The 13712-nt window shown below is 35.8% G+C and overlaps 3 protein-coding genes across 3 annotated transcripts; 1 reads left to right on the top strand and 2 right to left on the bottom strand.

Moving 5' to 3' along the window:
• Positions 1 to 273: 273 nt before the first annotated feature.
• Positions 274 to 645, bottom strand: AK88_04781 (uncharacterized protein; the record flags this gene model as incomplete). The annotated part of the gene is made up of 1 exon (XM_012482386.1): positions 274 to 645. The coding sequence occupies one exon, from the start codon at positions 643 to 645 to the stop codon at positions 274 to 276; it is 372 nt and encodes a 123-aa protein (XP_012337809.1).
• Positions 646 to 4036: 3391 nt separating this feature from the next.
• AK88_04780 (uncharacterized protein) lies at positions 4037 to 5938 on the bottom strand (the record flags this gene model as incomplete). The annotated part of the gene is made up of 1 exon (XM_012482385.1): positions 4037 to 5938. One exon carries the CDS (start codon positions 5936 to 5938, stop codon positions 4037 to 4039), a length of 1902 nt encoding a protein of 633 aa, XP_012337808.1.
• A 1904-nt stretch (positions 5939 to 7842) lies between these two features.
• On the top strand, positions 7843 to 11832 carry AK88_04779 (uncharacterized protein; the record flags this gene model as incomplete). The annotated part of the gene is made up of 1 exon (XM_012482384.1): positions 7843 to 11832. The coding sequence occupies one exon, from the start codon at positions 7843 to 7845 to the stop codon at positions 11830 to 11832; it is 3990 nt and encodes a 1329-aa protein (XP_012337807.1).
• Positions 11833 to 13712: the final 1880 nt, after the last annotated feature.

Here is a 13712-nt window from a genome sequence, read left to right as displayed (position 1 = left end):
TTTTTTTTTTTTTTTTTTTTTTTTTTTTTTTCCTTTTTTTAGTTTTTTTTCTGTTCTTTTTTTATTATTAATGCATAAGTAGAGTAGTGCGTCCCGTTGATAATATCCATTTTTTATAATGTCATAAAACTTTTCATACGGGGGTATTTAATAAAGGCGTGCGTATGCAGCTATACATGTGGACCCGTAACTACAATAAGTAGTGAGAGGGGTGCGGGATATATATACGTTTGTACTTCCCACAGTATTTGAAAAACAATTGCCGCATTATGTCTATGCACCACTGGTGGTGTACTTTGTTACGGCTTTGGTTCCTTCAGAGACGGCGTGTTTTGACAATTCTCCAGGTAAAAGTAACCTAACGGCAGTTTGAATTTCACGTGATGACAAGGTTCTCTTTTTATTATAACGAATTAGTCTAGTTGCTTCGGTAACTAATCTGTCAAATATATCATTAATGAAGGAATTCATAATATTCATGCTTTTTTTGGTCACACCAGTTTCTGGATGCACTTGTTTTAAAACTTTAAAAATGTAAAGTGAAAATGACTCTGTTCTTCTTTTTCTCTTATGCCTTGGTCCCAAAGTTTTTCCTGCAGTTTTCTTTGCAGCTTGAGATTTTTGAGCTGGTCCTTTTCCTGACATTTTGTTGTTATTTTATACAGAAAAAAGAAATGTTCTTTGGTTAGTTAACTTTATTTAAAAAAAAAAAAAAGGGATAATTCCTGTTATTTCCGCAGAATTATTTTTTTGTAATATATTATTTCAATTAAATTTTATCTCAACTTTTTATTCAAAATGGGATGAAGAATTGATATTATACAAATGCAATCGTTTGTTTTTTAACAAAAATGGGTAAACGTGAAAGCGGGAAAAAAAGAAAACGAAAAATAAATAAAAGAAAAAAAAGAAAAAGAAAATAGGTAAAAAAGAAACTTTAATTGATAACTACTTATTTCGTACCAACGAAAAATTTAATGTAACATAAATGTACCGTAAGGTTTTTTGTTAAGCGTGTTACATTATAAATGCAATATGTACCCGTACAATAAAGTACATTCTTTTACAATGCAAAAAAAAAAAAAAAACAAACAAAAAATTGGCAAAAGGGGAACACATAAACCGTATATAATAATAAATGTATAAAAATATGCGAACATGTAAATATATAAGTTTTACTTATATACAAACACAGCACAATTTTTTCTGCAATAAGAAATTTTTTTTCATGCAAGAACAAAAAAAAAAGTTAAAAATTTAAGATTTTATTTCATACTAAACCGTGACAGGAAAAAAACAATTATATATAAGTGAAATATCCGAAAGCACAAAAGAGGCGTACTGCAAGTAACGCAAGTATAACTTTTTTATACAATAATGATGAGCGTAAATATAAAAATAAATATATAATGCATATATATACATATATATTTACCCATATTCAAATATATGTGCGTATATGTATATTTATACATTTGCGCTATGCGCGGAGGTTAAAAGTAAAATTTGCGCAGCAACCGGATTTAGTACAATAGTGTAAATTATCGTTCAATTATTTATACACGCTTGGTTGTCACATGACATGTTCACATTTTATTTTTGGTAAAATTCACACTGTCTTCATAAACTGAAAAATCAGGAAGAAACCCGAACCTCTTAGCAGTTGCGCGTAAACATGCGTTGCCGGTGACTATATATTCGAAATGCACGTTTTTCTGTTCATCTCTGTGACATGTGTACGTGACGGTGTAAGGTGGAATTATATATACGCATATTAACATTCGCACAAAAAAGTACGAGATATGTGATATAGTGCAATTATGAGTTGCTCAAACGGGTACGCTGCCGCGCAACTACCTCTGGGGAAAATCTGGTTCGTCCAAAAAGCAGACTTATTTTGCCATTTTGTGTGCTCGTTGACAATTTGGAATGTTCAAGGCAAAAAATGTGATCAGTTTTTGCAACCATGCGTTTTGCCTTGCGACATTACAGAGTAATGTGCTGAACTGCGCTATAACCTCATGGGGTACTATAAATACTGCATGTGTATACATGCTGTGCGATTATGCTCATTTTGTCCCAAGTTGATCACAAAAAAAAAAAAAAAAAATACAGAGCGAGAAAAAGTATGTTCTTAATTAAATCGTTTTGCACCAGTTGTCCCTTGGAACATGATAATTGCGCACTTGTTTTTTTTTTTTTCATACGATTCACGTATTGCTATTTTCTTATTTTCACCAAATCTCTTATTTTTCCGTTTTTTCCTTTTGTAATTTTAGCAATTCATTCTGCTACTCGTGTTTAAACGATTAAATTGAGAAAGTCGAAAAAAAATAAAAAAGGTTGATATGCATCATGTGTTGCATTTTTACAAATTAAGCAACACGAAGATTTACCCTTTTTTTTGCGCATAAAATGTGTGCACATGGACGAAAAAACAGAATAACCATGTCCACACGAGGTCACAATTTAAGGCGTTAACACGAGCATACCTCACTTGTACACATATGTGAGTTGGGATTAACCAGTGGAAAACAAAAAAAAAAAAGAAAAAAAAGAATTGCGTAAATCTCCATTTAATACAACAATTGGTGTTTCCTTAAAGCTATGCAATAGTAGGAAAGCTTGTGTGTCCCCATTTGGGGGCTAGGTTGTGTATTTGCTTTGTATTTCTTCTCGCATCATTACATGCAGGGTAACATTACAGCGCGTGAGCTCCCTCATGCGCATGCAGATGGTCACTCGTTTTGCAGCACTGCGCGTATGGACCTATATATACAGATACATATATATTTGCACATGTACGTGTGCATGTGTGCATCCTTTTGAGCACCCACTTTACACACTGTGAAACCCGGGAGCACACACGGTGCGATGTGCCCGCATTGCTCAAATGAACAACTTGCGAACTTCGTAAACCAAATGTGTGTGCAATTAAAATTTCGCAATTTTGACGGGCGCAAAAACGTTTTCATGCCAAGGGGTTACTCAGCCGTGCTTTAACGTTCATTGCGGGCTTGTCACCTCGAGTTGTCCCTTTTTTTCAATTCGACCAAGTGCATTTAACGATACAGGGAAAAATGCTCACGCAAATTTTTCAAATTTAGTTTAACTCATTCTAGCACAGTTTAATTTCTGTATCGAGCGAGTGTTTCACTATTTGGGAGGCACATTCTTTTGGTTTGTTCATAAAGGGACGTATCTTTAAACGAACCGAGCTCTCTCCAGTCATGCACTTCATAATGACCCTCTTCAGAGCCCAGCAAGTGAGCGGCAAAAAAAAAAAAAAAAAAGTTTTCTTTATCTTTCGAATTTGACAGCATGTGGAATGTCCTTACGCGTTCTTTAGACAAATGTATATTTTATAAAAAGGAACAATGACGTGAAATACGCACTTGTACTACAAACATTTTATCGTTATTCATGTTGATAAAAAAAAAAAAATTAATTTTTAAAGATGAAAAAACGGAAGGTTTAGCAAAGTCTAAGACCATGCTAAAAAAGCCCACACATTTGAATGGTCCCTCTCTTAATTGTTCTTAAAAAAAATGGTATAAGGATGTATTAGTGTACGTTCGGTAATTCCTCCCCTGAGGAATGACGACTCCTTAATGGTGACACCGATTTTACTCCAACGTATGTAACAGATACACGTGTCATTCCTCACGTAAATAGCCAAGTTTTGTACATAAGCAATCTGTGTGGTTTAATGAGTCCCCGAGGGGCAACGCAAATTAGTTGGATGCATGGTGTGTCATTTATTCGCGTATAGAATATTCAGTCTACGCATTCGTCTAGCTTGACTTTTCTCCCTAATTAATTATCCTTGCATCATAGATAGTTCAAATAGAGCACGATATATGTATTCATGTATGTACTTTTTTCTCATTGCGCTATGTTGTACGCAAGAGAGCCAAAATGGGATGGAAAGCCCATCCATAGGTGAATAGCCAAAATATGAATCACTATGATGATTATTCTATCCCGCGTTTGTTGCAAAATTTGCGTTTATTTTATTTTTTTTTTCCCCCCCTTTTTAGAAAGCTTCATTAATTTTGGAAAACACGTGCTGTGTTGCAAAATTCGACACGCAGTTATTTTTCTTCTGTTCTAACAAGTCAAACTGTAATCCCCTCTGTTTATCTACATAAGGAATGATAAAATTACCGACCAGATCTTTGACTATGAGTTTGTTATTTTCATCGCTATTATTATCTAATGAGTTGTAAATTTGGTTGAGTTGTTCAGCTTTTTTTTTGGTCCTTATCAGAGCTTCTTCCTTGGATGCGTCATTGATTGCTTTACTTAAAATGTCCTCCAAGTAAGAATCAACGGTTTGATTATTTAGTCCCATAATTTCATTGAATATATAATCTTCCTTTTCTCTCAATAGAAACTCAGCTTGTCTTTTTCCCTTTTCTTTGCATTCCTTTAATCTTCTTTCCCTTTCTGCATATTTGACGAGCACGGCTATTTTCCTTTCTTCTTCATATTTCTCCAATTCGTTGGATAAAGAATCTAGCAATTCAGATATGTATTTGCCTTGCACATTTTCTAAGTAAGAATCAACTTTTATTTCTTCAAAATTTTCCTTTTCGAATAGATCTTTTTCCTTTGCACTAATTTGATCTATTTTTTCGTACGCTTTTAATTCTTCAATTAAATCGCTGTAAGATTCTTTTCCATCATTCATTAACATTTTTATAGCTTTTCCCCTAAGCACATTTTGTAACTGCAAAATATTTTTTTCGAATATGTCTTGTTGACTGGACTTGACCTCTATCGAGGGGAAGTTAATTTTCATGCACTGTGGTTTTTTTTGCGTCTTGATGGATTCTCCCAACACGTATTCGTCTGATGTGTATTTGCTTTCCTCTTTATTTAAATATCTGTAAAATGTGTCAATGATTTGCTTATTCTTTTTCTCTTCATATTTAGAGGACTTGTCGTACTTCTTTTCCCCCTGTGTGTATGATTTATCCAAATCGATGTTCAAGTCGTTGAGGTCATTCAAGTTGAGGAGGTTGTCAATTTTGTTTGACGTCTTTTCGTTTATTTTTTTTGGAACAGTTCCATTTCTTTCCAGTTCTAAGTTGTAGTTTGAAGTGTGATCATTCATATGATCGACTATGTCCTTTTTTTCATTAAAAATTGTTTTCATATTATTTTTCCTTTCTACAAATAAATTTCTCATATCTCTTGCTTTTTCCTTTTCAAAATTTTCGATAATTTTATCTTTATTCTTATCTCTATTTTGAACAATTTTTTCGACCTCGTAAAATATTTTATCTGCTTTTTCTGTGTCTCTTTGTATCATTACTTTTTTTAACAATTTCATTTTTTTTTCTTGTAATTCTTTTATTCTTTTTTCCCTGTCTGCCCATTCGTGATATTCTATTTCTTCCAAGATTCTTCTCTTTTCTTGTAAATTTTTGATGTTTTCATTTTTATTTATTTGCTCTTCTAGCATTCTTTTTTCTTTTAATTTTCTGACAATTTGGATATTTTCACTGTTAACTGATAAGTTCTTTTCCAGGCACAGGTTGGCCAATTCTTTAATTTCTTTCTTCTTTTGTTCTAACTTATCAATTTCTTTGGTTGCTCCTTCTGCCTTTGCGGACTCATTCATCGTTCCTTCCTTGGTGTTGTTCTCATTTTCAGCCTTTTTTCGTTCTTCTTTCTGGGAAGTATGGCCACCTATATGTTTTACGGAAGTACCCTCCTTACTAGACAGCTGCGTTTTTCCCCCACTGCCGGTAAGTATACTCGATTTCCCTTTTAACTTTTCATTTAACTTTTTGTTTGTATAATAGATGTCTGCAACCTTCCTATTTCTACGGCTAATATTTTTACTCTTTTCATCAATTAGAACATTTTCGTCATTTTTGTCATTTTCGCCAAACCTGCTTCGCACCCTTGGTTTCATGTAATTGCTCATTTTGCCGGGGTGACGTGATTACAAGAAGAGCAAATTCGGCGAGCGCAGCAGGAAAGAGCGTATTTTCTTTTTTTTTTTTTTTTTTGCTAATTTGGCAAAAATACTCAAAGGGTTAAAGCATTGTGGACACATTTATATTTAATGTGTAGCTTTTCCCCCACGAGCCGCCTTATTTTTATTTTGCTTAAAATATAATGTTAGCTTAGAATGTGTTAACAGTGAACGGCCTTTTTTACTCCTATTTTTAAGTTAATATTGTCAAGCAAGGTAAGAATGATACTTGCGCAAATTAAAAAAAAAAAAGAAAAAAAATCGCGTAGACAAACATTTTAGTGTTTAAGACGCTGAGGAAAACAAAGTTATCCATCTTTTTACCGTTGCACATGGGAACGTGTATTCATTTTTAGTTTTTTATACTGCGGTAGAAATAGGACGCGTGTAGGGGGTCTAAAAGAAAACCTGTTTTTTAATAAGTTTTTTTTTTTTACCTATTAGTGAGCTGCCTATCGCGCATCCTTTCATTTTATTGCCAGACAGGATTAAAATTTGGCGGTACATTTTTATAGAGGGCTCAGCTCACAATTTTAGCCACACGTTAATGCCCATTCTCGTTTCATTCAAGTTCCGATCAGAACCTTTTGTCCTCCTTATAACCATTTGGAAAGATAAAAAAATAAGCGTCACAGCGTGGAATGTGTAAAAATCACGTTGCTGTGCATAGTGATACGCTAGAAAACTTTTCCCTCAAAAGAACAGACAATGAGCATGTTTCATTAACAAATGAATCCCCTTCTGGATATCATTTCTATTGGAGAACGAGGGAAAGCTGAGTTATGTTATAATTTCGAACGGAACATCCTTTCTTTTATTGTTGCCATTCGTTAACCGTGTACAAACACTTATCCTTACGAATTTTTAACAAAAGAAAATGAAATGTCTATGGACCACTTTCATTTTTTTATCACACTGAATTGGTTTCACCAGGATGGCAAAGGCATTAACTGATCATTAATTTAAACACTACCGTGTGCTTATGGTAGGTGTGAACGCACAACATTGTATACGTTTCAGGTGGTCATTCTTTTGGCCTTTTCTTAATTCTCAAGACCCATCCTCGACATCGAGCTTTGTGCACATACGTATATATGCATATCATTATGGTTTGCAAAAATGCATAAGTGGGCTCGCGCATGTTTTCCAACAATGCTAGGGGAATTTTTTCCTACATATGAGAATATACGAATGCACGTAACACATTATTTGTGTATGTATACGTGCTCGCTCTTTTCCACATTGCGCCTGTTTCCCTCGTTCCATCCCGGACAATAATGATGACGGGGGAAAAATAAAATTCGGCCTCTGTAATTGTAAAGGTACTAACCAAATTCAAAAAAGTGATTTGTTTGTAATTTGCGTAAATACTTTTTATACCCCAATATGCGTATTTTTTTTATACAAGCGCGTAAATGCGTTTTTTTATGTGCAGCAAAATAATACATATTTAACGAATGAACATTTTTTTTTTTTCTTGGCGCATGTATTTTTTTTTTTTTTTTTTTTTTTTTTCCAAAGTTAAGGAAAATAATTTCCGAAAACATTTTTTACCTCTAAATTTGTATGATATATATATTATGCATACATATGCGTTTATTTACATGGGCATATTATATATTTTCCATTTTTAATGCGCTGTTTGATTTCTCTTTTTTTTCGTGTTCAGAGTAAAAATATTTGAGTTTAGCGAAGATAAGGGAAAATGAGTTCTTTAGCGCGCTAATTAACCCCCAATTCAGCTTTTTTCCCGCATAAATACAAACCGTTATACGGTGTAATATATTTTTGTATGTGCGCTCGCTCCCCTATTTTTATGCCTCTGAGCGAGTTAAAAAAAACAAAGTTCAAAGATGAATTTCTTTTTAAGCAAACCCAATATAAGGAGCACGAAATCTGAAGTCATCCATAAGGCAAACAACAATAATGTTAGCGACAACACTGTTAACAGCAACAATGTCAGCGACAACAATGTTGGGGGTAACAACGTCGGCGATAACCACGTCGGCAGCCATCATCCCGGCAGTCACCACATCGGAAGTCACAACGTAGGCCATAACGGAAGAATGCCAAATGACCCGGGCAGTAGCAATTTTCTACTTGAAAATAACAACGGCTACGCATACTCCAACTGTGACGCAGATGGAAGATCAGAAATCCACTACAGTAACAAAGCTTACGACCCGCAGTATAGCATGTACATGAATAAAATAGCAAACGAGGCCAGGTCTACAAGAAACCACACATCTACCCACAGAATATATTCGCCCAGATCACAGTCCATAAATATATTTGCTCCAAAAGTGAATAGGACATCTAACATATCGAGAAATTTTGATGATAGAATGTCGAACATTTCTTTTTACACCAATAACAAAAAAAAACTGAACAAAACATCCATCCTCGAATCTAATGATAGCTTCAAAACGCAGCCCAATTCGCAGATCGTCGAGCAATCCCTAGATTTACTTAAACATCTAGTGCATCAGGAAAATAGGGAACAATACTTATGCGCGCATGAAAATGATAAAAAAAATAAATTAATATTAAAACTAATCGATCAAGCTAAAAGAAATGATGAAAGAGTACAAGGGTTGCAAACAGAATGTGCCAGTAACAATTCGATTGACAGTTACCAAAAAAGAATGGACATGCTACATTTAAAATTTATGAAATTAAAATATGAATATTCTCATCTTAACAACGAAAATGTTATTTTAAAAAAACAGATCAGGAATATAAAAGACAGTTATCATATGATAAATCCGAAAAGTGCTACCGTGTCCTTTCCCCGGGGACCCATACCGGAGGAGGCGCTTCGAAGTAATGATACCGGCAACGCTAGCAGCATCAGTAACATGGGCGTTATGGGCAGCATGAGCAATGTTAATAATGAACACAGGATGATACAGCAACAAGGGGGAAGAGTAGTTTTAAACAAAACGACAAGTATTAACACTATGCAACAACCTGTGATTCCCCCATTTGAAAAAAAAAAATTAGTAGACTGCCAAGTCCAAACGGAATGCACCTTAACAAGCCCTATACCAGACAGACCGGATGATAACAAAATGGAAGATCCCCAGTCAGCCTTCAATGTCAGTGGGAACAATTTAAATTCCAATTTGCTAAATGATAATTATCTTAGCGAATTACGAGAACAAATCAGGAACGAAGTTACACAAGAAATCACAAACAAGTTAGAGCAAAAATACAAAGACGAATTGCTCATGTTGCGACAGACCATAGAGAATAATAAGATGCAAAATGAAAATATGGCTGAAGAAATTTCCATTGATAACGTTCTCAACAATACTAAGCATAAACTGGATGAACAAATAAATGAGACAATTAACAAGTATAAAAATAGCCTTGTCGATCATTTTAAGGAATTAATAAATGCAGCTAGCGAGGGAAGAAAAAGTATAGGTCAGATGCATTCGAAGGGGGATGGAAATGTTAATGGACAGGCGAACACTGATGTGGATAATGTTGCTTCTCTCTCCATTAATGACAAAATTAATGAATGCATAAGCTTGTTCGAAAGTATCATCCAGAAAAAAATAAACGCTAAAAAAATAAAAGAGAAGAAGGAAATGGACGATAGTACTAGCATAATAAGCGCCCTTAACAACATAAACACAGACATAAACGACATTGACGATATGATGGATAAGTTGCATGCAACTGTCGGACAGACTCATTTTTCGGATGATGCAGAGAGCTCACTAGGAGAAGTCGACCTTTTGGGGAAGGCCACCTCCGTTAGTGACGATTTAGAGTTGGAGGAAGAGGCCAGTCGTAGATCATTAAGTGGGGCGCTTGAGAGTGGCGGAGAGGGTGAGCTACAGGAGGAAGTGACGACAGGCATGGATAAGGCGAGAAAATTCCCTAAAAGGAGCGACAATATTGGGGATAACGTTGACGGTCCAATGTCCATTCGTAGCGATGGCCCCGCGTCCGTCCTTACTGATGGTGGCACATCGAGTCAAAAGGGAAAAAATAGCACCAAGGGAGACTCCTCCCATAGGAGTAACTTCCACGTGGATAGCCCTCTACCTGATAACAAGATTGACCTGATGGGCAATATGACCATGGAGATTAATCCTTATTCGGAAGAGTCAGCCGAGGTTAGAGAAGAACGTTCGAGTGATGTAAGAAGTAAAAATGTGAATATGGTTATGCATCATTCGGAGAGCGGCCTGGCAAGTGGTAATCATACCGGTGTGCATACCGATGTGCATTGGAACGTTCTCGTGGATCATAACGCGGGGGGGGAGGCAAATGGCCACTTTAAGCAAGCTCCCCAAGGTGTCCACAACACCAGGCATATTGTAGAAGGTATGGCGGAACAGAGTTTTAATAATGAGCAGATATTCGATAGAGAAGAAGGCCCTCATAATTTAGCACCCAACGATATCGGCCCGTATGACAATCCCAAGGGGGACTTTCCAACAGGGAAAGACAACGAAGATATACCCACAGAATCACCTGATGATAAAAATAAAGATAGCGTAGACACTGAAAAGGAGAAGAAAAAAAGCAAATGGAAAAATATTTTCTCCACCAAAAAAACAAAAAAGAAAAATCTAAGTGACAATTTCGGCAATGACACAGAATTGTGGTCCAAAAATGAAAATGATGAAAAGAATGTTAAAGGGAATGCCAATGACGAAAACTTTTATAACAGTACCAAAGCCAATAATACCCTTCCCAATAATGTGCAAATTGAGGAAGGAGAAATAGACGTCATAACGAATGGCGTAAATGATGGCAAGCAGATTGAAATCCAAAGTGACGCACATAAATTTGCAAGTGCAGGTTATCCAGGTAACCAACCTTTTATGCATCCGTCAGGAGATGGAAACGGAGAGATGGTTGCAAAAAGTGCATATGGCTTTAATAAGGGAGAGGAAGAATTACACCACGGTCATTCTAGTGCAATGATGAATAACGCTTTGTCAGTAAATCGTGCCACCCATCACTATGGTGGATCCAACCTCCACACTAGTAACGACAACCATTTCAACGATAAGGAAAAGTTTAACCACCCTGAAATCAACCCCTATCATGGTAGCAACAGTAGAACTCAAATGAATCCATTTAACCACGAAAATGGTAACAGCCCACAAATTAATAACACGTATAATACATCGAATGGAAATAGTTTATACATGTATCAAAGTAATAATGAAAAAAAAAATGGACCTAATTACAATGCCAAGGGTGATTACGCAGTTAACTACTCTGTATATTCGTACAACCCAGCTGCTAATAACAAAACGGGTGTTCCCTCACCAAGCGAAGAAAGATATGAGGAGAAGCCATTTTATAAAGAACATAATAACAATACACACGTTATGAACAATACTGGGGAGGTGCATCGAAATGATAATGTCCTATTTATAGAAAATAATAATAGTAATTTTGCAAAAGCAACAGGGACGTCTCAAAATAGCCAAAATGCAAACTTGGTCAATGTTTTCCGTGACGATATGGATGGTAATAAAGGAAACAACGGATTGAATCGTGCAGACAATGTGAATAATCAGTATGATTTTTTTTACAATTTGAACGATACCAATGAGGCAAGGCCGGAATATTGCCCTTGGGGCCATCAGAACAAGACCGCTTGCATAAGTAGCTACAATGGAGAAGGCCAATTTGGCGAAATGGCAAACATAAAACGAGTAAGCAGCAGTACAATAAATATGACCAAGAACACCAGTGATTTGACGCAGAATGGCCAAGTCAAATTATCCACGAAGAGTGAAGTACACTATAACACATTCAAGGCTCAAAAGAATAAAACAAAAAAAAATTTAGAAGACCTTTTTGCCTAGCCCACCGTACCTTGCATCCATTATGGGCTTTGAATAATTTGGGAAGAGACCGTACACTGCAGTTCCACGTTTGTGCAGTTGATTGGTTCTTTCACCTCCGTAAAGTGCTCCTCGCCAGCAGCAGCATCTACTCCGGCTTCATTACCAAATTCTGCCCTCATTTTTTCATTGTTATACAAAATTAAATTCGTTCAAAGTGGTTATACCCGCACATGATTGTATATATTGTGTGTGTACTTTTTTTTGTGCCATTGTAATATCCTTGTTTTGCACCTTCGTTTTGATGCAACGGTGCTTCCTTTTTTTTTAGAGCCGTTCAGTTTGATTCACCTTTTTAATGAGCCAATGTTCACTATTAATGCAACGTGTACATTGGCCAAAGCTTGTTAATTTATATTTTTAAGTTCCCTTTTGCGCTTGCGTCGGAATACATGTTAACCGTAAAAGGGCGCAGGTCTTTTCTACCTGTATTTATGACGGGCGGTCAACGGTTTTAATAGTAAGTGCATATCCGTGTTTTCTTTTTTTTCTCTCTTTTCGCAAATCGCTTGAGCACGTGCTGGGTGCTAAGCACAAGCATTTTTGTGTGCGCAGATGCACTTGTACATATACATGTGTAACGTGTATAATTCCCTTGCTATTGCATGTGTATGTAGCACGATTATGTGCTCACCATTTTCACAGCTCACACGAACTTTGGCAGAAAAAAGGAAAAAACAGAAAAGAGCTTTATTATTTGATAACACAATAAACCAAAATTCACATTTAAGAATTTGAATCAGTTTAATATTCCCCTCAATAGAGACAAGCATGAATACTTGTACATTTGCAGACATTTATGTATATGCAGGTATGGGTGTTCCGCCGTTTCCTTTACGTACGTATAGGGGGGGAATCATGTATGTCTTTACAATCTTTATTCATGCGGTCTTTTACTTCTATTCCCAGGGGACACGCATTTTTGCTGCGCTAAAGGGTGGGCTCACGACGAGGTGGTCATTCACGCAACAACACATGAAAATGTAAAAAACTTATGTGCATGGACACATATATGTTTACGTACAAATATATTATGTAGCATTTTAAAGACGCTATCCCGAATCGGAATTGCTTCCAATTGCTACAAATTGTTGCAGTTGCCGTGTCCACTTAACCAGTAACTTGCTAATTTTTTTTTTTTTAACATGTTCCTCCTGAAATTGGCAAATTTATGTACACAATGCCACAACTGAGAAAACTTTTTGTGAATGAATTTATTATTTGCGGTTCTCTAAATTGGACCACAGTAAAGGCATAAAAAAAATATTGGACCAGTCAAATTATGTACTTACATAATAATGTATAAATATATGGCTATTCGCATTTTGTGATAATGTTAATGGTAACCCTATAATAATTAAAAAATCCCCAAACAGTTACCAAATATTTTGCTTACTAATTTATTTTTGCGCTAGTGCAAATTGTTAAAATTGTGCATACAAAATATATTATTATATGACATACTTTTACGTATTAAAAAAAAAAAAATATTGAAAAGGCCGAAGTGCTTTGGCTTTCACTAACTCCCTCTGGTGCCACGTTACGGGCGCAAAATGCAATTATATAACAAACGGTCCACCCCTGCATGAAGAGCCCCCTCATGGAACAAATGACCCCTTGATATTTTTACTTTCCCATTTTATTGTTACAGTATTACAATTATATGTACAATCCTCTTCACTCCGCATGCGCTAGAGCTGTTATTTTTTCGGGCTATCGTTTTTAACATAGCCACCTATATTTGAGTTTATATTGTTTTTTTCTTCCTTCAGCCTCCCGACGCGTTCCGCACCTCGTTATCATTTCTACCTTGTTTTGTAACCCCTTCCCCGCTGGGCCCC

The sequence above is a fragment of the Plasmodium fragile genome (genome assembly GCF_000956335.1).
Source record: "Plasmodium fragile strain nilgiri unplaced genomic scaffold supercont1.75, whole genome shotgun sequence".
Classification (NCBI taxonomy): domain Eukaryota; phylum Apicomplexa; class Aconoidasida; order Haemosporida; family Plasmodiidae; genus Plasmodium; species Plasmodium fragile.
The sequence above is the reverse complement of the archived record's forward strand: the minus strand, read 5'-3'. Positions and strand labels throughout refer to the sequence as shown.